Source organism: Cheilinus undulatus, linkage group 1, assembly GCF_018320785.1.
Source record: "Cheilinus undulatus linkage group 1, ASM1832078v1, whole genome shotgun sequence".
Classification (NCBI taxonomy): Eukaryota; Metazoa; Chordata; class Actinopteri; order Labriformes; family Labridae; genus Cheilinus; species Cheilinus undulatus.
This window is the reverse complement of record NC_054865.1, coordinates 17,071,794-17,094,041: the sequence shown is the minus strand read 5'-3', so window position 1 is coordinate 17,094,041 and position 22,248 is coordinate 17,071,794. Positions and strand designations below refer to the sequence as shown.

Below are 22,248 nucleotides of genomic sequence, written 5' to 3'. Positions count from 1 at the left end.
GACAAATCGTGACCCAAATTATTCAAATCACTTAAATGTATTTAATACAAAATGTTACATCTCCGACCATAAATGGAACAAACAAGACAGAACAAAAGGAACATGTTTTAAAAAGCATGTACTGTACATACAGAAGGATAAGTGTGCTCATATTTTATTTAGCCATTTTTCCTCCCAAGACACAAAGAAATTTGGCAGTTTCTCAAGGCATTTCCTAATTGTTTTGGAAAAACCAGCTTTGTTATCCAGGAAATGGAGATAAGTTGAAATCTTGAGACAAAGACTGAAATATACTTGTCATCACAAGAAAACCTAAAAATGTCTAAAAGGTTTGTATGTCCACTTTGTAATTTCAAACACCATAAACTTGATGCTGCTTTTTTTTTTCCTGGTACACATTCATGACCCACTGGAAACAGCTCTTTGGGACTTTTGGGTCCCGACCCACCAGTTGAGAACCACTGATGTAGAGTATGCCCATGTTTTATACTCTTTGATTTTAACTAACAAAATTTGAAATTGAAATCAGCATCAAAAATTATAGTTAGAAGCACCAAATTGTGTAATGATTATCTGACTAGGACCCAGAAGCAGAACACGAGCCAAGGTTGAAGGTGAAAGGAGTTAATTTAACAGGAGGTAATGGTGCAAAACCAATGGTGAGGGAGCTGGCTGGTGGTGGGCTGAAATGCTGGCAGGAGGGAGTAGGTACTGTAAGAGAAGGGGAGAATTAGAATTAGCAAAGTCAAAAAGTCACTGAAAATTCACAAGCAAAAGCACACTTAATGGATGTTGAGAGAGCCAGGTTACCACTCATGGACCTGAAGAAATACTCTGATGTCTGAAGGTTTAACAAGAGGTGGTGGTTGAGAAGAGATCTTGATTGCTCAAAAATTGGCTGCAGCTGTAATGCCTTACAAGTTGCAGCAGTGACTTCCAGTGCTCCTGCCTTCCCAAACCAGCCTGTGGTGAGAGAGAAAAAGCACAGAGCAACAAAATAAAAAAAAAAAAAACAGGAGATGAACCATGACAAACTTGAGCCTTTTGCTCAATGCCAATTCAACAGAGTGCCAACATAGAGTGTAGAAGTGTAGATTAGAAGCAGCTTGAGTCATGTCAGCCATTTGGTTATCAGTCAATCAAGCAAACTTTTTTCAACTGTACTCTTTGATGTATTATTTATGAAGATCCAAAATTTATCCACCATGAGCTCAGCACTAAACAACACTTAGCAACGTTGCAGATCAAGGAAAAACTTCCTTTGAACAGGCAGAAACCTGGAGCAGAACCAGACTCATGTTGACCAGCCATCTGCTTAAGCTGTGCAAGTTTTGTAAAGGGATAGCATGGAGTTGCAGGAAGTTTAAAACAAGAATAGCAATAACAGTGAATAAGATTTTTACCTGTCCAGGCCATAAAAATCCTAAAGAGGTTCTTGAAGCCAATCCAAAGTGGCTGTCATATTGACAATGCTGACTCAAACGTCAGATCAACTGGGAAATATAAAAGGTGGAGCTGAGCTGGGTCTTAAGCCTCATAACGACTACGGTCTGTACCTACTGCAAGCCAGTCACAGGTCTGACATACATAGACATACAAACAGCCACACTCACACCTATGCACTGTAAAACCCAATCAGTACACCTTACTTTAAAAAAAACATGCAAACCAGTTACCTTCAAAAAAGAAGAAATTTAAAATAATTTTAGTTTAAAAATTTTAGTTTTTACCTCAGTTAAGTAAACTAGATTTTGTGTGTTGCATTTACAGAAACTGTTTTAGTGTTCTGCACTTGCACTTGATTTTAAGTAACTTAAGATATTTTGTAATTAACACCTGATTAATTAAGTAAGATACCCATCTCATACTAGCAGGTAATTACAAGTAAAATCAAGTCATTGTGGCAAGTTCATCTATTTTAAGTTAAATCAACTCACTTTTACTCACACATTTAAGTTGGGTTAACTGACCTCTTAGAATAAACTGCACTGTGGAAACTTTCCTACACTTCAAAATTCTGTTTAACTCAAAACATGTCAGTACACTTTTTTGTAAAGCCACATGTTCTCAATTTACTACAATTTTTCTTACACCTTATAATCTTTTTTATTTTCGCATATTTAAATCTTGAACGTTTATGCCACCTAAGGGTGCTTTCACATTAGGCCCAGTTGTTTTGAACCACGCTGTGCCACGATTCCTCCCTCTCCCCCTTCCTCCTGCTGGCTGGCTGTCACACTAGCAACATTGAACTGTGCCCGGGCCCACTTGTGTATTTTACTCAGTCTGAAACAGCAGGTGGCGGTATGCACGTAGCTGATTTACAACCCCGCCAAGGAGGAGAGAAAAGAGGAAGCTACCATGGCAACCACTGGGGTCATGACCTGAGTGTAGACTGTTTTTGTTTTGACCCGGCAAAAAGTCAATCCTGCAGCTGTGGATGATTAAAATCACTTTTTAAGATGCCAGCAACTTCGCTCTTCCTATCCTATCCACATCTACGTGCAGCTCAGAGGATTAAATGGGCTTGTGCTGCGCAGATACAGTGGTCTTTGAGGTGACAGGAGACTTTAATTGCCTTTGCACCTCCTCTCACTGACTCCAACTTGTGTTCATCTGTAAGGTGAGTCACAACAGACTGTTTATTGACTGGATTCTGATGATTTCTGCCCTTTATTGAGGAAAATGTGAACAAACTGCCACGCTGTGGAAAGAAGTTTAGTGTTTACGCTGACGTCATGAAGCTGATTTGACGCTCTGTCTGTATCCGAGCGCAGTTGCATCCATATCTCATCCGAACCATGCCAGAGTCCACTTGAATCACGCCCGAGACCACCTCCCCAAGTGGGCCTGGGCGTGTTTTCTTTACATTCACACTGACAAAATGAACTAGACTTTGGGCTCAAGTGCACTCAGATTTGAGACCGGGCCCCTAGTGTGAAAGCACCCAAAGATAGGCCAGCTTAAGTTATAACAAGTGAGAATAACTGAAAGGTGCACACTGAACCAGGTTGTCCTCTTTCATCATGTTCATTTTACCATCCAATGAAATTAGCACAAAAAGAGAGGAAATTTGTGTTTGGTAGATTATTACCTCCGCTAAGGAGGTTATGTGATCAGGTGGGTTTGTTGGTTTGTTTGTTCGTTTGTTAGCAACATAACTCAAAAAGTCATGGACAGAATTTCATGAAATTTTCAGGAAATGTCAGAAATGGCATAAGGAAGAACTGATTAGATTTTGGGACTGATCTGGATCACCATCTGGTTCCAGGAATTTTTCAAAGAATTCTGTACTATTGGGAGATAGGGCTAATGGCAGCGGTCTGCACTGTTATCACTTCACACCAGGAGATGGCGGACATGAGTAACTTATTCAAAGTTTTGGAGTTTATAGAGTTTGAAAGACGCACGCCCGGTCGAGGAGACAAGCATAACAGAGAGAAAGATAGCGAATTGTTGCGAGAATACTCACAATGCTGGGAGGAATAGAGGAATATTCATCCTCTGTCATGACTTCCACACGTAGCGAAGCCAATGCTTTGCCTCATCGTGTCTCCACCCCACCCGGGAGGGAGTAATCAGCGAATTAGATTTTGGGAGTGATCCAGATCCCAGTCTGGATCCAGGAATGTTTTTAAAGGATTCTTCACTATTGTGAGTTAGGGCTGATGGTGGAGGTCTGCGCTCCCTGAGTGCTTTTCTAGTTTCTTTGTTGTAACAATGCTTCTTGGTAAAAAATCTTATACCGTTGTAAAGTTGTTTCCAGTGAGGGAGATGCCGCCCCACACCATCACACTGCCTCTACCAAAAGATGTTACTCTCTCGGTGCAGCAATCAGCATAGCCTTCTCTGTGTCTTCTCCACACTTTGACCCTATGATCCGACTGCTATAGGCAGAATCTGGACTCATCGCTGAACATAATGTTCAGGCTCCAGTGCACATGTTGCCGACGCCAGCGCAAATGGGCCTGACGGTGAAGGGCAGTCATGGCAGGCCTCCTGGCAGCCTTATGAGACCGGAGATTAGCTGCGTGCTGTCTGTTCTGGATTGTCTGGACAGAGAGCCGTAGGCCATATTGTCCTGTAAACCGTGACCGCAAATCTGTAGAAGACAGCCTACGGTACCTAAGTGCTGACAGGGTGAGGAACCGGTCTTCTTAGGATGCCCACTTTGCGGCCTGTATCTGACATCCGCTATTTGGAACTTTACCTTTAGTCTGGAGAAAAACAAGAGGCAACAGCAACAGCAAAATAAGCTGTTTGGCATTGGCAGTGAAGATATGGCAAAATTTTCATGGGTGCAGCCCACATACTCAGCTCTGCTGCTCATCCCACAAATGCATGTTCCTTACAAATGTGGCACCGTTTAAAAGAGAAATAAAAAGGCTTTCAAACAGTATAAGATTTATTGCCAAGAAGCGTTGTTACAACAAAGAAATAATCCACCAAACACAAATTTCCTTACTTTTTGTGCTAATTTTATATTTTGGTTACACCCCACAGTGGAGCTTGTCTGACAGAGTTAGTAAATATGGTGCAAAGGTAGCGATACCCAAAGGCATTCTGGGTAAACTCTGCAGATTAAGGAGAGATTGTCGACTAATTGACTAGAAAGTAAATTTTTAAGTAAAAAGGTAGAGCTGAAGTAGCTGTTCTCGAATTTTTAATAAAGACTATTTTTTTTCAAACAACCTTTATCTGTTTTATTTCACAATGAAAGACTGGAAGCTGCATTTGATCCAGATAGTGCACATCCTCAGAGTTGACTTCATCTTTCTTATAATGTTTAAGTTGGTCTCTACCGATGGGACTTTCAGACTAAGTTCACTCAGGGTGCAAAAATGTCTTATGCCCAAAGGCATTCTGGGAAAGCTCTGCAGATTAACGGATGATTGTGTTGTTTCTTGAAAGTTCACACAATAGGATGCATGGTGTCTCCTCTCTATTGCTTTATCAAGAACAGCCAAAGTAGGAAAACAGAACTTTGTCATGCTCTGCCTACATTTGGCAAAAATAAACACGTTTTTAGGATTTTCATAATATTCCAAAGCTGTAGACTTCTGACAATCAGAGAAAATATACAATTCTAGGTCTTCTAATACCTAGGGCTGACCTTATAATAAAACAGACCACATGTTCAGACAGCTCAGACTGTTACATTTCTTCTTCTTTTTCTGCTAGTTTGAGTGTTGCTTCAACTGATTACTGCCACCTACTTGACAGTGGTGTAAATCAGCAAACTGGCAGCCCTGCCCTAAGATGGTTCTTGTGTACTTTAAGCGACTTTACTTGAAACAACAGCTAAATGGTTTCCTTCACTCTGCAATTAAACCTTGCTTAATAAAACTTGATAATAAGTACATGTTGAATATCAAGTAAGTTAACTTTATTGGCATGAGTCTGTATAGCTATCAGGGTTTACAGTAAAGGCCATTTAGAGTCAATAACAACCTAATGAGGATATTTTTGGACTGTGGGAGAAAGCTGGAGAGAGAATCCATGCAAATGCAACACAGAAAGGTCCTGTCCAACCAGGATCCTAACTAAGATCCTTCTTGCTGTGAGGCAGCAGTGCTAACCATTGATCTACCTTGTAGCTCCAGATGTGAACTCTTCTGTCCAAATGCTTTAAAATATTTATTTCTGCTGTTTCCTATTGTTTTTACATGTGGTGTGTATGTGCTTCTGCAGCCAGTCTCAAGTAGACACTCGAGAAGTTGCAGTTCTTTTTTTTAGCTTCTGCTCTGGCTTCATTTTTCAACCATGTAGGCTGCTGCTTCAGCAAGAATAGATCCTTGTAGTCTATAAGATAAAAAAAAAAACAAACAAAAAGCTTTGTTTAGGTGTTTGGAAGCCAGGCAAAAATGCCACCTCCTTCTCTCAGAACCCAACCTTGGTTGGAGGCACACAAGACTAAAAATATGAGCTCAGTCAAGATGTCAGTCTAGTGTTACTTACTATTTAATGTTTATGACTGGGCTGTTTCCTGTTTATCTATTTTAAATTGAAATTGCAGATGAGTAGCTTTGTAGTGCATTTTGATTGTGAACATTACATTGTCAATTACGGCTCCACAATTAATCTACCTCAAATGCAATAATATGAAAAATATATTTTTTGTTACTGGCAGTATTCACTCTTTTGCATGCAACCTGACAAGAGATGATCAGATGAAGACTCTGCTTGCAGCTAACCTTGCAAAGTGGATGGATACGCCCGTTTCCTTGTTTTTCACTGGTGAATCCATCTTGCACAACTCCCGTCTGAACCGTTTGGGCCCGGTTAGAAAGTAATAGGACCAATTAGTGACGAAGGACAGTACAAAGAACAAGTACAAAGAACAGCACTGAGATGTTTTCTTTCAAAAACGACAAAAGTCGAGTACTTACATGTCTATAGTAGCAATGTTTTGCGTTATTCCTCGGTAGCTGGGCACGCACAAGTCGATAGCGGCTACATCACGTGTTTTGTTGCTCCGATTGGCCTGTAGTGATGTGACAGGCAGAACCTTCAAATAGATGTGTGAAACAAATCCATCCGGCGTGTCAGGTTAGCTAGCAGCTTCTCTCAGATTAATTGGTGTCAATATGAACTGTTCTTTCAGCAGTGTCAGATCTTATTGTTTTAGTCTCTTTTAGCAGGTTTGAAAAGAAAAACAAGAAGTAGGAGAAGGATGTTATCCATTTTCAACCTTCTTTTACTAAATCAAGCGTTAAGCTTCATGTATAATTGGACTAAAAATAATTGGCTTCCATTCTGCTCATTAGGGGGCAACCTAATGATAAAATCAAACATGACCTGCCATTGTGAGATGACAAAAGTCAATCTCTAGTCAGCAGGAGGGGTTTTTACAGTTGAACTCTTGTGTGTGGGAGCCTGCTTGTGTTCCACAGAGGAAGAGTCAATCACATCGAAATAACATCCATAAATTGCAGTCGCCTTTGAAGTTGCCACTATCTTTTATCTTTCCATTTGTAGATAGGAAGCAATTTATTTGTCATCTCTCTCTTGGGTGTGATATGGTGTACAGTGAGACGTGTGCTGATGGGCTGTCTTTGAGAGACAGTGTATCTGTGATCAGACGACTGTCAGAACCACGTGCAGCTGTCAGAAACTGTTTATCTCTGTCTGCACAATGACAGGACAGATCAAGTAGAAGTTTGACAGGACCAAGAAGAGCCATAGAAATTAAATGAAAACACTGTATTGTTTCTTTTTTAACTGCTGGTTATAGCAGAGGCGTACAGGACAAATGAATCAATTTTATCTTTGCAAGTAGAGGGCAGATAGAAAAACATTTTTCGTCCTTTTACAAGCACACAAATGGAAATGTAGCTATAGAGAGACACTCATTTTTGGAGCTTTTCTTTTCCTAACTCTGTGTCTTTCTGTCTTTTTGTTAACCTGTCACTCAAGCATACATACTCAGTCACACACACACACACACACACCCACACACATTCAAGCAGAGCACTTTTGGGGTGATTGGGATCGGCGGTGGTGTCGATCCGGCAGAGTGAGATAGAATTTAAATTGGGTGTTAAATAAGCATTGCTCTGCTCAATTGTCTGGTTGGCCCAATAAAGTGGGCAAGCACTGAAGCAGAGTGTGCCTCTCTCCCTCACGCAGATATGTGAAATTGGGGTGAGATTGAATTAAAGCATGAACAATTAGAGATATGCTGGAGGTGTCACTTACTTTGAATCATTATATCAACATTATGAGAGGCCATTTAGGCAATAAGACACCTGCTCTCTCATGAACCCCCCCAAATCTTCAATATACCAATTATCCTTGATATTGTACATGTGTGACTGAGCAGTGCTTTGCCAGAGAATTATTTGTTTTAGGATTATTTTCAGGTATCTTTGACTTTATTTGAACGGAAAGATGATAAGTGGAGACAGGAAATGTGGGAACAGAGAGCTAGGGGAAGACATCCAAACGTGCCGAGACCGGGAGTCGATCTCGTGACCGGTACGTTGAGGACCACAGCCTGTGCCTGTCCGCCCACTGAGCTACACCCGCACCCAAAGAGAGGGAATTTTGTTTTATGAACAGGAAATTACTGTTTCTACACTGCAGCCAAAAATGATGTCATGCCCTAGAATACAGACATTGATAGATAAATAAACTTGTCCATCCAAGAAGTGACAGAAATTGTTCTTTAACAAGGCTCAAACAACACATAAACACGTTTGGAGGCCATGGTTGGACAACACCTATCCTCCCACTGCATGACCTGCATACAGACTCGTCTGTGTTCTTCAGTTGAGTAGAAATAAAACAAAATATGAAAGATTTAGAAGTTTTTGTTGTAGTGCAGCAGGCCACATAGCTTTTATAATAATGTTACACTATCATTGAGCAAATGCTTTTTATCCAAAGCCACATAGATCCGGGACAGGTGTTCCTGGCCTTGAGGACCTTGCCCAAGAGCCCACACTGGATACTGATATAGGCACTGGATATAGATTCTCCTAGTTTGTCTTCAACACTTTTCAGCACTGGGGTTGATAGTCTGATTTACGCTTAAGCCTGGTTTATGCTTCTATAAAGAGTCTCGCCATTGCTACACCATAGTGGCACCACATAATTATTCTATAGTGTGTCCTCATTGCTCTGCAACATTTGGCCCAAATGCTACTCAGCACTGCGATTTTCATGCTATAGTTTGAATTTCGTAGCCACATATTCTGCGTAAGAGCCAGGGAAACTGAAAGCAAACCCATTATGTTGGAGTCAGAGCTGAAAACTTTTGATCAGCAGTTGATTATACTTTCATTATTGCAAAGAAGAAAGGAGAGGAGACATAAAAAGTGAGAGAAAGTACGCTTGTTGGATCAGCTGAGGCAGAAGACGAGGGAATTTTGTGCTGATAAGGAAATGCACATCTGATATTTTCAGATTTTAGCAAGTAGTTTCACTTGTTGTATTGCTTTCTAGAGCCATTCATCTCCCTCTAGAGCAGTGGTTCCCAAAGTGGGCTGTGCCGCTTGTTTAATAGAGATGGATGGATTGATTTCAGTTAAAAAGAGCAGGGCATTGTAACAACATTTGAGCTTTCTGCTTTAAGCTTGATATGAAAGGAAAATGTCTGATGAATGCACAATACTGAGTTACAGCATGTTTGAGTGAGAATGTAAATTTGATTATAGCTGGCACTGTCCTTGTAAGAGTACTTACTACTTCTGTCTGATTAAAGGTGTGAGAAAGGTGCTGTACTGATGTTTAAAAGAGTATAATTATGTTTTAAAGTGCGTTCGTGTTAGAGAGGGAGACTGTGACTGTGTCAGAGTAAAGTGGTATTTAAGATATTGTTTCACGTAGATGATATATGGACTGAAAGAACGGCAGCTGTGGCTCATTTTCTAGAAATCAAAGCCTTTTTATTTTTAACATCAAGCTCTCACTGAAATCGTGTGTGCTCACCCTCTGTCTCACTCTCATGTGTATTCTATTGTTCTGTTTCACAGACCATTATTCTCGGTAAAGTAAACTTTCTTTGGGGATTATAATGTGTGGTTAAAAAGTAAAGCAGCAGAAGAGAAATTCAAAGTGTGTGGTGAAAGAGTGTTATCAGGATACAGTAGTTCCTGTGAGAGCTGGTGGGATTTAAACAGCTTCTCTTTCACCCAGACAGACCTGCGTTTTACACTCCATTATTGTTCCCACATGATGGGCAGGGAAGGACCTGCTTTGACCCCCCCCTTTGTTTAAAATGAACCTTTCACAGTGATAACCTCTGGTTTCTTCAATTTTGCAGCAGACTGATCTTTAGCTCTCTGTTACTTTTTCAGTCCATCTCTCTCATACACGGCATTCAAACTAAAGAAATAAATGAGGCTTAGAAATACCAAGGGAACAGACTGTCTTATGTTAGTAGGAGTATATCATTGTCATCCACTGTTACCGTGGAGATGCTGACTATACAAATTGCTATGCTCAAGCCAATCGATCAACATTCATAATAGGCCTCGCAAGAAACCCTTCAACATGCATATTTGTGCTTAAGAGGCTTGCTAGAGTGATTTGAGAGGATTTATTGAATGCACCAGTTTTCTCTTTGTTTGCATTTTTCGCCTACACCTACAGTACCCAACAACATCATTTATACGCAGTCCAGATCTGCAGTGTGTATACACGGGACAGAATCACTTTAACATGAAAACGTGAGTTTTCTAAGTAGTTAAAGCTTTATGACTTCAGGCTGAGCACCCTTCTCCTCTGAAAGGATGGATGAGTGTTCAGCTTTATGCCATATCATCCTCTTTTATACCTCTTTCTCAGCAGATGAAGTGATAATGAATTATCTTTTGCTGATGTTTGACAACAGGAAGTTTCTACTGTGCTTTTTCTCATTTAAACCATTAAATACTGTCCAGAGCGAGTCACTTCCTTTCTGCCAGTCTTTGTAATTCCACAGCACAAGCTGCAGTCTGTCTCTGGTGCATGCCAGAAGCACCACTCTGCTCCGCTCCACTCAAGACGGGCGCCCAGTCTTTTTTCAGTGGCACCCACTTCCAGTATGTGCCAACCCATGTAGAGCAAATCATCCCACACAGGACCCAGCATCCGGTCCATGTCAAAATCAAACACCATGGCAAACTGCAGATTTGTAATCTCACCACTATAAGAAGCAAATGAACAGCAAATCAGCCTTTGACAGGCAAAGTCACTTGCATGGTTTCCTCTCTATCCCATGGGAACTTGTGATTTCACTATCCATCTGTGCTGAGATGAGCCGAGCTGAGCTCTGATTTGCACTAAGAATTGATGCATTTATTATATGACAATTAAAGGGCTCTGCAAACACAGATCCCCTCTGAACAGCTAGGATTCATGAGATGGAGAAACCCTCACAATACCTTACCATTCATAACATTTGGAGCAGTGGCTCTCAACTGGTCTTGCCTCAGGACCCAAATTTCCTAACATTTTCAGTAGCTTATTTAATGAAAATGTTGCAGTTTGGATCTTGGATTGAAAAAATTATATGACTAATAAAAGACACAGGAATAAACAAACACATTTCACAGGCCATCTCCCTGTGAAAATGTTTAATATTAGACAATTATTCAGAGATCTTTGGATTCATTTTATCATAATGAGGAAAGCAGCCTCGTTATCTCAAAAAACAGATAAATGAGCTGAGATACTGAGAAAACATTTATCTATTATTACTGTAAAACAGAGTAAAATAAACTGTATGACTATGTATCCTCTAAGGACTTTAGTACGTCATAGACTTTTGGGCACTATTTTCTTCCAAGCACACAATCCGACCATGACCCACCTTTAAGTCCAGACCCAGCAGTTGAGAACCACTGATTTAGAGCATTGGAAGATATTGAAAATGAAATCTAAAAACAAAGAAAAATGAACTTAGAAAAACAAAATCTATGAAAATATTCTCAAGGCTCTGACTATAGTCTTACTTTCTAGTTTACACAGACTCACCTGGTCTTGCCTAATTTTTATGGATTTTGTTTGAGAATCCACCACTGAGTCATCCTGATGATTTAGGCTTATAGTTTGTTTTGCCTGTGTTGGGTACAGCTCTGAAAACCCACAACAGTCGTGCAGTAATTCCTTAAACCTCAGGCCTTCCTGTAACTAGGGTTGGGTATCGTTTGGGTTTTTCTGATACCCATGCTAAATTGATATTTTTTATATGGTGCTGGCACCTAAACAGGGCCTGGTTTGATACTTTTTAGAAAAAAAATGTGTGTTGAGCATCAGTGGGAGAAGAAAAGCTGTCCGGGTATCATATGTGATTTGTAGAAATATCTTTGTAAGGTACCAGTTGAACACGGGAAAATGAACGTGGTGTAACTTAACACAAAAATAAACAAATTCCATTATGTATTCCTTGCCTTTCATTGGGAGGTTGGGCGATGCATTGGGGTGGCAGAGTATCAAAATTATGTATTGATATCTGGGTTGTAACTCAGTCCGGTAGGTATCAGATGTGCTGGTAGCAGTACCATGTCTATACCGGTTTTCGATACTTATCCTTATATCCCTTTTATGGCCTTTTGGTTGTATTTTTGCTCTCATTTTGGCAGATATTATGGTGAGATGAGGATATCTGGCCAAGATGTTCATTGTTTAATGAATTTTGGAACGTCAGCATCCACACTGTGTTGACTAGAAACAGACAGTCTTCCCCCTGCAGCCCTTTTTGGCCCCATTGACTGTCATTGAAACCACTTTTTTTCATTCTACTGCAATGACAATACAGAATTATGAAATCCTGTTAATTCCAATGTTACCCTGTCATTCAGAGGCAAAAAATGCCCACAAAAAATCCCCTGCCAGATATTGCCATTTTTCTGTGTTTGCAGAGAGGCATTGTAGGAGATGATTACCTTGTTTGAACTGATAGGATATGACTATAGGCCAGTGGAATAAATTATTTCACTAAAACTATTTTGGGTGTTCACTTTGGATGTCAGAGTCTGGTGTGTGTGTATTGAGTAGTTAGTGTGTCTGCGGTTGAGTGTGTAGGTGGAGCCAAAACTCATACTGAAATCTGTGCTGAAAAAATGTATTGAGAAAAAGCAAGAATAACTGTATTTTTGATTTTGCTGGGAATGCATCTGGGACATACCTAATCTGTCTTCTTAAGTTGTTTATTGTTTCCTTTACAATGATGTGTGAAAAGAAGTAAAAATAGGTGTTTACCCACATCAATGCCAAGCCATATACATAAGAAGGCTGGTTCCTTTAAGTAGCTGTTTTTCCTTCCCTTGGTATTCACTTTACTATCTTCCACAAGCTTGGCTAGGGGTTTTTCTGCCTCAAGTAAAAGAATGCTCCATCAGTACAAATAGGATGTTACTCTGTGGTAGATGCAGAATTTTACAAGCTGTTTAGCCAGTGTAATATCTTAACTTCCATGTTGACTGGGTCACCTCTTTTTACCTTTCCAACTGTCCTATCCTTTTGTTTTGGGTCCAAAATCCCAAATGGCAAAGGCCTGGGGTTTTGGAAGAAAATTCACAAAGCAACTGCACCATTGTTGCTGTCCTAATTTTAAATAAACCAAGCTGATGGTGTCCTTTCTCCATGTTTCTATATTTTTCCCTTGTTGGTGTTAGTGTTATCGTGCTGTGAGAAAGCAGCCCTGGGATCAGCTGAGCGAAACAGAGTACAGCTTAGCTCAGTTTGATACTCCAGGATGAATGGCATCCAAACAGTCCAGCTGGACAGAGCCCACCTGGATTAGACCTTACCTCAGCATGTCCCTCCAGCATCTCATTGTTGGGGTTTTTATCCCCATGGAAACCATCCTACAGCCATGGCTGGTGTAAAGCCTGGTGTTTGTGGAAGTTGGGTGCCTGGAGGGTTGTTTTCTGTTGTTGTTTTCTCAAGTCTTCTGGCCTCTGAAAAGGTTTGTCTGAAGGCTGATTTACATGTCAAGGCCCCTCTCAGACCTATGTTCCCTACCACCCAGAGGAACAAGCCTCTAAGACAGCTCAATCTAGAGGAGCCTCCCTTTGCCAGGCCCCATATTTGTGAGCTTGCCCATCCATCAGTTCTTATGCACAGAGTGCATCGTCTTCTTTGTTTGTACATTGGTGCATATTTTACAGGTGAAGTGCTGCAGAGATCATCTTCAGTGCAAAAATGACTCTTTTAGCTGCACTCTCTCTTTTTCTTCTGCTTTCTCAGTTCTTTGTGTGTGACTACCTTAATGTTAATGCATGCTTTTTGTGGTCTTTGTAAAAGACACTGAATGCCTTCATCTGAAAGACAGCAATTTCCCTGTGGGCTTTTGATACCTGCTTTTAGGAGTGTGCAGAAAAACAGGATGACGATCATGAATACCTGCACCTGTTCCAATCCACTGTTCACACTATATCAGATCATAAAAGGACAGAATTTTCCAGTTTCCTGCTGTCTGCTTTTATTTTTCAAACCTCACAGAGTCACTGAATGTCTCTCAATTTCTTCTAGACTTCTCCCGTTGTGACATTCACTCTTAGTTCCCCCCTGCAAATATATACATTTGCACTCAGTGCTGCCCCCAGCAAACTTCACTTCTCACAGCCTACATCTTTTTTTGTTCTTTCTGCATAGGGCGAGCATTGTGCAGAAGAGGATAATCTATTTCCAGGATGAAGGCTCACTCACCAAGCGGATGTGTGAGAAAGGTAGGCTCCTTTTATTGACATGGAATAAATAATTCTCCATGAATTTCTTATTCCTTCAATCTCCCTGCTGCTACTCTATTTCACTTCCTGCTGGTAGTCGTTTTTTTTTTTTTTTTTTTTCAGTCTTCTTCTGCTCTGTTTTATTTTATATCTTGTTTTTGGTTCCCCCTCATACTTTGGCATGTGAATGAGTGTAAATAAGTGTGACCCCTGGCTGTGCATGGCATTGGAGCCACACTGAGAAATAGATCAAATGAACCATGCTGCATATCCTTTCCCCCTCTTCGTCTTCCTCCCTTGGGCCCCCTACTTTCTTAAACCACCATCTCCTCTCTGATGGGCACTACTCTCATCTGATTCTGACATGTTAATGAGATATCTAGTAATGCTATATATCAGTTTTCTGTATACCTGTCTTTTGATTATTCCTCTCTCTCCTCTCTTTATTTCTGTGCAGAGCCTCTGTACGGGGACACCACAGATAAACCTCTGCTCGACTGTTGTGCCTGTGGAACAGCAAAGTATAGGGTCACCTTCTATGGAAACTGGTCAGAGAAGAGTCATCCCAAAGACTATCCACGTGAGTACAAAAAACGCCTTCCTTCTCCACGCCACCACAGATCTATATTATATTCAAAGAACAAGCTGTGGGTTATTCTGTTTTTAGAGTCTTAAAAGAGCAGGTGGCACTGTCAGAGGATAAAAAATTGACTCAATGAAGCATTGCCAAAAACTGCAAGACCATTTTCATCAGGCGCATGGCAAAATTCTTACTTTAAAACTGAATTGAACTGCTTTAAACCTAAATAGAAAGAATTGTTGCATTTTTGTGCCCAACTTTCCAACCATCAATTTTCTATACAGCTAATCCTGTTCAGGGTTGCAGGAGGCTGGAGCCTATCCCAGCTGTCATTGGACGAGAGGTGGGATACACCCTGGACTGGTCGCCAGTCAATCATAAGGCTGACACATAGAGACAGGCACCCAGGCACACTCACACCTAAAGCAAATTTAAAGTCATTAATTAACCTCATGGTAAATTGAAAGCCAGATTACCGGAGAACCCAGGCATGCACGGGAGGAACATGCAAACCCCACACAGAGTGCCCTGCCTGGGAAGCAAACCAGCAAACCTTCTTACTGTGACCTGTACCGCTAACCCCTGCACTGCTGTTCAGCCCCCAACTTTCCATGGACAACTATTCATTTCTTTTATGTTACTGTTTCTTTTTAGGATTATTTGTACTTATACCACAAAATAAAATAAAAATCCTTCTGATGATTTACCCTTTTATTGATTTCATAAAGTAGTCATGGCCAGCCCTTTCAAGTCCATTCAGAAACTCTCAATTGGATTGAGGTCAGGGCTTTGACTCGGCCACTCTAGAACATTCACCTTGTTGTATTCAAGCCGTTTCTGTTTAGCTTTCGGTGTATGCTTTGGGAAAATAAATCTTCTTCCAGGCTGTAGTTCTCTTGCAGACCGAACAGAATTGTTCTCCAGGATTTTCCTATATTTTGCCACATTCATTTTATCCTCTACCTTTACAAGCATTACAGGACTGACTGCAGAGAAGCATCCCCACAGCATGTTGCTGCCATCACTATGCTTCTCAGCGAAGATGTGTGTTTGGTGTCTGCCAAACACACCATCTTGTCTGATGGCTAGAAAACCCCATGTTAGTCTCATCATACCAATTAACTGTCTTCCACTTGACCATGGAGTCTCCTACATGCCTTTTGGTAAACTCTAGTTCAGATTTAATCTGAGATTTCTTCAACAGTGGCTTTCTCTTTTCCACTCTCCCATAAAGCTTTGACTGGTTATGAACAGTTGTCTTCAGAGTCTCTCCCATCTCAGCTGCTGAAGCTTGGAACTCTTTCAGAGTAGTCAGCCTCTCTCACTCCCTTTTTGCATGGTAACTCACTTTGTGAGGATGGCCTGATCCAGGCAGGTTTACACATGTGCCATATGTCTTGGTGATGAATTAAACTGAACTGCTGGAGATATTAGGTACCTTGGATTTTTTTAATCCATCCCCCAACTTCTGCTTTTCAATAACCTTTCCTCAAGTTTCTTGGGGTGTTCTTTTGTCTTCATGGTGTGATGGTAGCCAGGTATAGTGATTCACCAGTGACTGGACCTTCCAGACACGGGTGTCTTTATACTACAATCACGAAAGACACATTCACTGCTCTCAGGTGATTCCTATTTCACTAATTGTAAGGATACTAGCACCAATCGACTGAAACTCTGTTGATCAGTTACACTAAAGGGGGTGCATTTTAGTGCACTCACTGATTTTACATTACATATTTTAATTTAATTGAAATTACTTTGTAGAAAACCTGTTTTCACTTTGGCATCAAAGAGGTTTTCTTTTTATACCTTTTTTTTTTCAAAAGAGCCAAATTATAAAATCAATGAAAAGGTAAAACATCCAAGGGGGTGAGTGATTTTACAGGCACTGTATAATCAGCTATTTTGGTCACTGAACTGACCTTTTGGCAACCTTTATGTTGTTTATCTCTTTTGATTTTTTTTGCCAGCATTTACTACTTATCCAGTTTGCGTTAGTGTAAACTATTTTTGTTTTTGCTCTCATTAGCAGGTATTGTCGAAAGTTGCCACCATACCTTGCTTGTTATCATGAATGCATTCAGAGTCACTCCTGTATTTATAGACTTGTTAGGCAGATCTAAAGGATACATGTTTTTCCTGAAGGAAAAAAAGGCTTGTTAATAATGTGTAAGTTTTATAAGTTTAATTTGAGTTGGTTAAGGTACTTGGAAATAATAATGGCATTAGCCTACAGAGTGTGTGTTGCCCCTTAAGAAGAGCTTGCTTGCGGCACTGGCAGCACACCATCAACTGTTAACCCGGATTTTGTTTCTAGTTAAACTTTTTAGCAATCATTACTTATTCTTTCATGTTTTGTCAAAAAATGTTGACATAACTAAATCAAATTAGTCTTCTGTATTATTCAGCTGAAAGATGCAATGCAATGATCATGTTAAGCTGAGATAATTTAGTATGTTTAGTTCTTTAAGAGGGGGGAGGGGCTATTTCAAAAAACATAGGTGAGACTGTCAGTGCGTCTGTTGGCACCGGCAGGCAATGCTTCCACCATGCCAGTTCACACATGGCGAAGCCAATGCTTTGGCTCACTGAGTTTCCACCCCACCAGGGAGGGAGTAATCAGTGAATTAGATTTTAGGAGCGGTCCGGATCACTGTCTGGATCCAGGAATGTTTTTAAAGGATTCTTCACTATTGGGCTGATGGTGGAGGTCTGCGCTCTCTGAGTGCTTTTCTAGTTTCATATATTTTTATGTAAGTAAAACTTAGCATTGTTATTTCATACAACTTAGACTTCATTTATGTGAACTAATGAATTTTAGTAAAGTCTATTAATATACACTTAATATGCCTACTGCATAAAATTAAGGTTCTATGTTAATACAACTTGACGTCTTTAGTATCAGCTTGTGTAAAAACTAAAGTGGTAGAAGGCAATCGGTTTACTCGTGCTTATTAGTAATGTCAACTAATTCAGGTTTAGAGTGCACAGATGGATACTGATGGTCTGTGTAATTTAGCACATTTTTAGTAAAGATTTGACCTTTTTTTTTTTAAACTTTCTGGCTTTCTGGGAGAAAAATTCAAAGCTTCAGAAGTTTATTTTGTACTTATAGCCAAAATTGATTTTTTTGCACATTTTTACCTTAAATTAGCTAAAATCAGCATAAGTTTTATGCTATGGAAACCTATAGTTTGCAGCTTTTTTATGACTGACTTTAGCCTTTTAGATTTGTCTTAAATTTAAAATGCATGGCCTAAAGGGCTTAGAGCCCCTTACTGAGCTGGGAATTTGACAAGAATTGAGGAGTGGACAAAGACATTGTTGATTTTGATCATTTAATAGGATTTGTAGCCAATAGCAAAAATATAGATAATCTTCTGCCTCATCCTTTAATCTTGATTGTTACACAGTAGCCCCAAACAGGATCCGTTCCCAACGTGTGGGTGGTTTAGCCCCCGTTCTTGGCTCTCAACTGCGGTGTAGGCGCTGGGCTACAGAATGTTGCTATTATTGGGTGTGATGTGTGTATAACCTTGAGCCAAACTATCAGGATGTGAATGGACCCAAGGATTAACACGGCCTCTCTTGTCTAAATCAGGCTCTCGGCGGCCAGATCAATACGCTGATAGGACTGGAATAAGATAAACCATGAAATCGAAAGGAACCCTAATTTACTGTCTGACAGAGGGAGTAGTTGGTTTGTTACTCACTCCTGCACACAGGTACACAAACACATATGTGCGCAGACAGCTCAGTTTAAGAGAGGATAGGGCGAGCTCTGTGCTTCTGCCTCCATCTGTCTCCCAGAAAGCCACATTTAAATTTCTCTTTGCACAAAGTCATATCCTAGGCAACCAGTTATTATGAAACTGAAAACAGTGAACACAAAACAATAACTTGGTAATATTATGTTCTTATTTGACTTTTATAATAAATTCAAGTCAGAGTTTCTGATAGAAATTTTAAACTCCTACCACTATTTGTTTCCCTGGTTAGGGTTGTGTTTTGCTATTTTTAACATCAGTCCTTGAGAGCAGAGACATTAGGCCTTTGTGGTGACACACATTCTGAGATAAAAAAAAAATACATGGTGAAACAGGTCACAAGCCTTTAAAAAATTCAAGAATCATAACCTTGATCATTCTGTTTTCCCTTTTACCTTTTGCACCTATTATGAGTCATAATACCTATGTGGCTATTGACCCCAAGCAACAGGAAATCAGTCGACATGGACGATGATAAAGACAAAAAATGGCCTGGTTGTTAAAAAAGATGTTTTATGGGATAAGTGGGGTAAAGAAAGAGTAAGCGGGAGAGGTAAAGTGTGTTCTTAGTCTAATTAATCCTGAAATAAATGTCTACATTGGGAAGCAATATATTAAATTCTGTACTGGAAATATGCTTGCAAAAAAGACAGCTGGGTGGTAACACACTTATCAGCAGACCGACGCACAGAACTGGCTGGCCCCAGTTCTGATTTATTGATGATGTCTGTGCATGTGTGTTGGATCAGTAGCATTGGTGCTAGCGTCTTGGCTAACTGTTACCTCATTCTTGAACTGAAAAGTGTGTCATGGTTCTTGTTTAAGTTATTTATTTGTACTTCTTGTTAACCCATTTTGTATTGCTGCATTGGCCCTTGTTTTCCCACTTTTTGCTCCTATTAACTTATTTTGCTGCTTTTTCACAAGTTTTACTGCTTTTACCACATTTTTTCCATATTTTCTGGCCACCTCTTACCCAATTTTCAACTGCTTTTTTTTTGCCACATTCAACGCATTTTCTTCACCCCTTTTGTCGCTATTTTGCCAATTGTAGCCCATTTTTGCCACCTCTGTTGGCCACTTAAAAAAGATTTCTTTATTTTAAAAATGTTTGTTGCCACTTTTTATCGCTGCTTTTCACCAATTTGGCCATTTTTTTACGAAATGTTACGAAATTCACCCCCCCCCCCGTTTTGCCACTTGTAACCAATGTTTTTTTTTTTTTTTTTTAAATCAATTTTTGCCATTGTTTTCCCAGTTTTTACTCAATTTAGCCACTTCCTTTTGGCACTTTCAATCAATTTTTGCCTTTTTTTGTCCTTTTTTTTTTTTTTTAACCAATTTTGCTCATTTCTGTCTGTCTCTTGCCCATTTTTTTCCATATTTTTTTAACCACTCTTGAAACATTTTTGCCACTTTTTGCCCAATTGGTTTTGCTATTGTAAGACCTCGTTTAACCCATTTTGCCACTTTTTGTCCATATTTTACCATTGTGTCAACACTTTTAAAACAATTTTTCTACTTCTTTTTGCCACTTCAACCCATTTTTTGCCACTTTTCCTCCATTTTGTTGTCTCTTTTCATAATATCCAGTTTTCTCAGTTGCTTCTATTTTATTTTCTGGGATTCTCATGTTTGCGCACATTATGGCCTTGCTATGAAGTTGACATTACTTTCCTAATCATTAAGATCAGTGTGTCCATCCATGTTGTTAACGTTACCACAAAATCAGTACATATTAGGGGTTTTACATTTTTAAGAAGGCTAATTTGTTCCAAAGCATAAATAAATCAAACCATTTTTTGTTGCTTTGATAAGAGTGTTAATCACCCAGGTTAATGATAAAATATTGTTATCACAGCTTAACTTAACAATAGACCATGGTTATGCTGGTTTCCATGGGCCCCCAGTTTAGCTGGGCCCCAGAAAGCTCTCCCCTTTATTCCCCCTTATAGTCAGCCTTGCTAATCAGGCTCTGTTTTCTTTTAAAGCCTTAAAATTGTCAATAATCTATAATGGACACGTAATGCATCATCAGCATATCATGCCTATGCTGGAGATCCCTTCCATTCATTTTTGAAAAAGTCGTAGATGAGAAACCAGTCTCAGCACTGACCATAGGTTCAAAGCCCTGCCAAACTGCGTTATAAAGTATAAGACTGACTCCAGGTTATACACACCTTTGTAGTAAATCTAATACTCTGTCAACCTCAGGCCAAAACAGCCAATGATGGATATAAATCGGCCAACAGGAGCCATAATGCCGAAGTTATTTAGAGCTAGGCAATCACTCCTGCCTGCAGAGGCTGAGACGTTTATGAAGGCCTCAGGCACTGAGGGCTTTAAAATTTCATGAACGGCCTAAAGAAAAATATTAAACCATATGTTTGAAATAAGGTTGAGTGCAAAGACATCATCAGAGTGATGGGCAGGGAAATTGAGGAAAAACCAATCCCTGCTTCTATAGTCCTCAGTATATCATAAAGCACTCCTCTACGTATACACAAAGACTGAAGAACTTTTAAGAGGAATACAAAGTTTTCAAATATATGCTTTTTCATTCTGCTTTTGGATACAAAAAGGCAACAGTTACTCGCAAAGGTTGGATAGATCATTAATAGTAGCATGAATGGATGGATGGATGGATGGATGGATGGATGGATGGATTGATGATCATTGGTAGTATGGATGGATGGATGGATGGATGGATTGATGATCATTGGTAGTATGGATGGATGGATGGATGGATGGATTGATGATCATTGGTAGTATGGATGGATGGATGGATGGAAATTAGCATGGGTGAGTAGATGAATGGACCAAAGGTAACTTAAATGGATAGACAGATGTATGGATGGAAGCATAGGTAGACAGAGGAATAGCAGAATGGTTTGGTAAATGAGAGCATGGTTTAATGGTTTGACTAATTAATGATAGCATGGATAAATGGACAGAGAAATAGAAGAAATAGTCTGAATAGCTGACATTGGAAACACCATTCACAATTAAAAGCAATGTGAAGTATGTGCCAGTTGCTTCTTTTTATCCATTCTTCAGTGTGACTGCAATGTCAAGCACAGTCAGGGGTCACTCTTGTTAACATCCTTCACATGCCTCACAATAAGAGGGGGAAAGAATGTTTGCTGTATCCAAATTAAGTAATGAGCCTGAAGAGATAATGATGACTTCAGTTACTCAAGCAACCTTGTTCCATCATTAGTTTTTAACTGGATGGATGAGTTAGAAATAATTTGTGCTGTCAGGAATGTTAAAAGATTTTTGCCCAATTCTTTAATTGGAAAGATGCTCAGAAACGAAAATGTTTCTCCATTTTTGGGGTCAGAATGTGGCATTTCGAGAACAGCACATCAGACAGGATATGAGATATACTATGAGAAATACAAAAATGTGTACATATTGTGCTGTCTTGGTCAAGAGTGGGCTCTGTATAACTTAGGACATGCTAATATCAAATCAGCAACATTTAATCCAATCTCCTTTTAGTTTTCTTTGAAAATACTGTATGTATATATATATATTTTTTTCAAAATGTATGCTTACAAAATTAGTTACAGAGAAGATTTGGCTATTTTTTTTATGGGCACAACCCGCATGCTCAGCTCTGCTGCAAGTGTGTGTTCCTTACAAATGTAGCACCATTTAAAAGGGAACCAAACAGGCTTTCCAACAATATAAGATTTATTGTAAAGAATCATTGTTACAACAATGAAATAATCTACCA

At 39.7% G+C, this 22,248-nt stretch overlaps 1 protein-coding gene across 1 annotated transcript in view; it reads left to right on the top strand.

Annotated features, from left to right (window-relative positions):
- Positions 1-22,248, top strand: part of spon1a (spondin 1a) — a 155,208-nt gene that overhangs the window by 20,012 nt on the left and 112,948 nt on the right. Inside the window, exons 4-5 of the mRNA XM_041788799.1 lie at positions 14,086-14,159; positions 14,617-14,739. Of these exons, the coding sequence (XP_041644733.1) occupies positions 14,086-14,159; positions 14,617-14,739 (197 nt within the window). The remainder of the gene's footprint in view (positions 1-14,085; positions 14,160-14,616; positions 14,740-22,248) is intronic.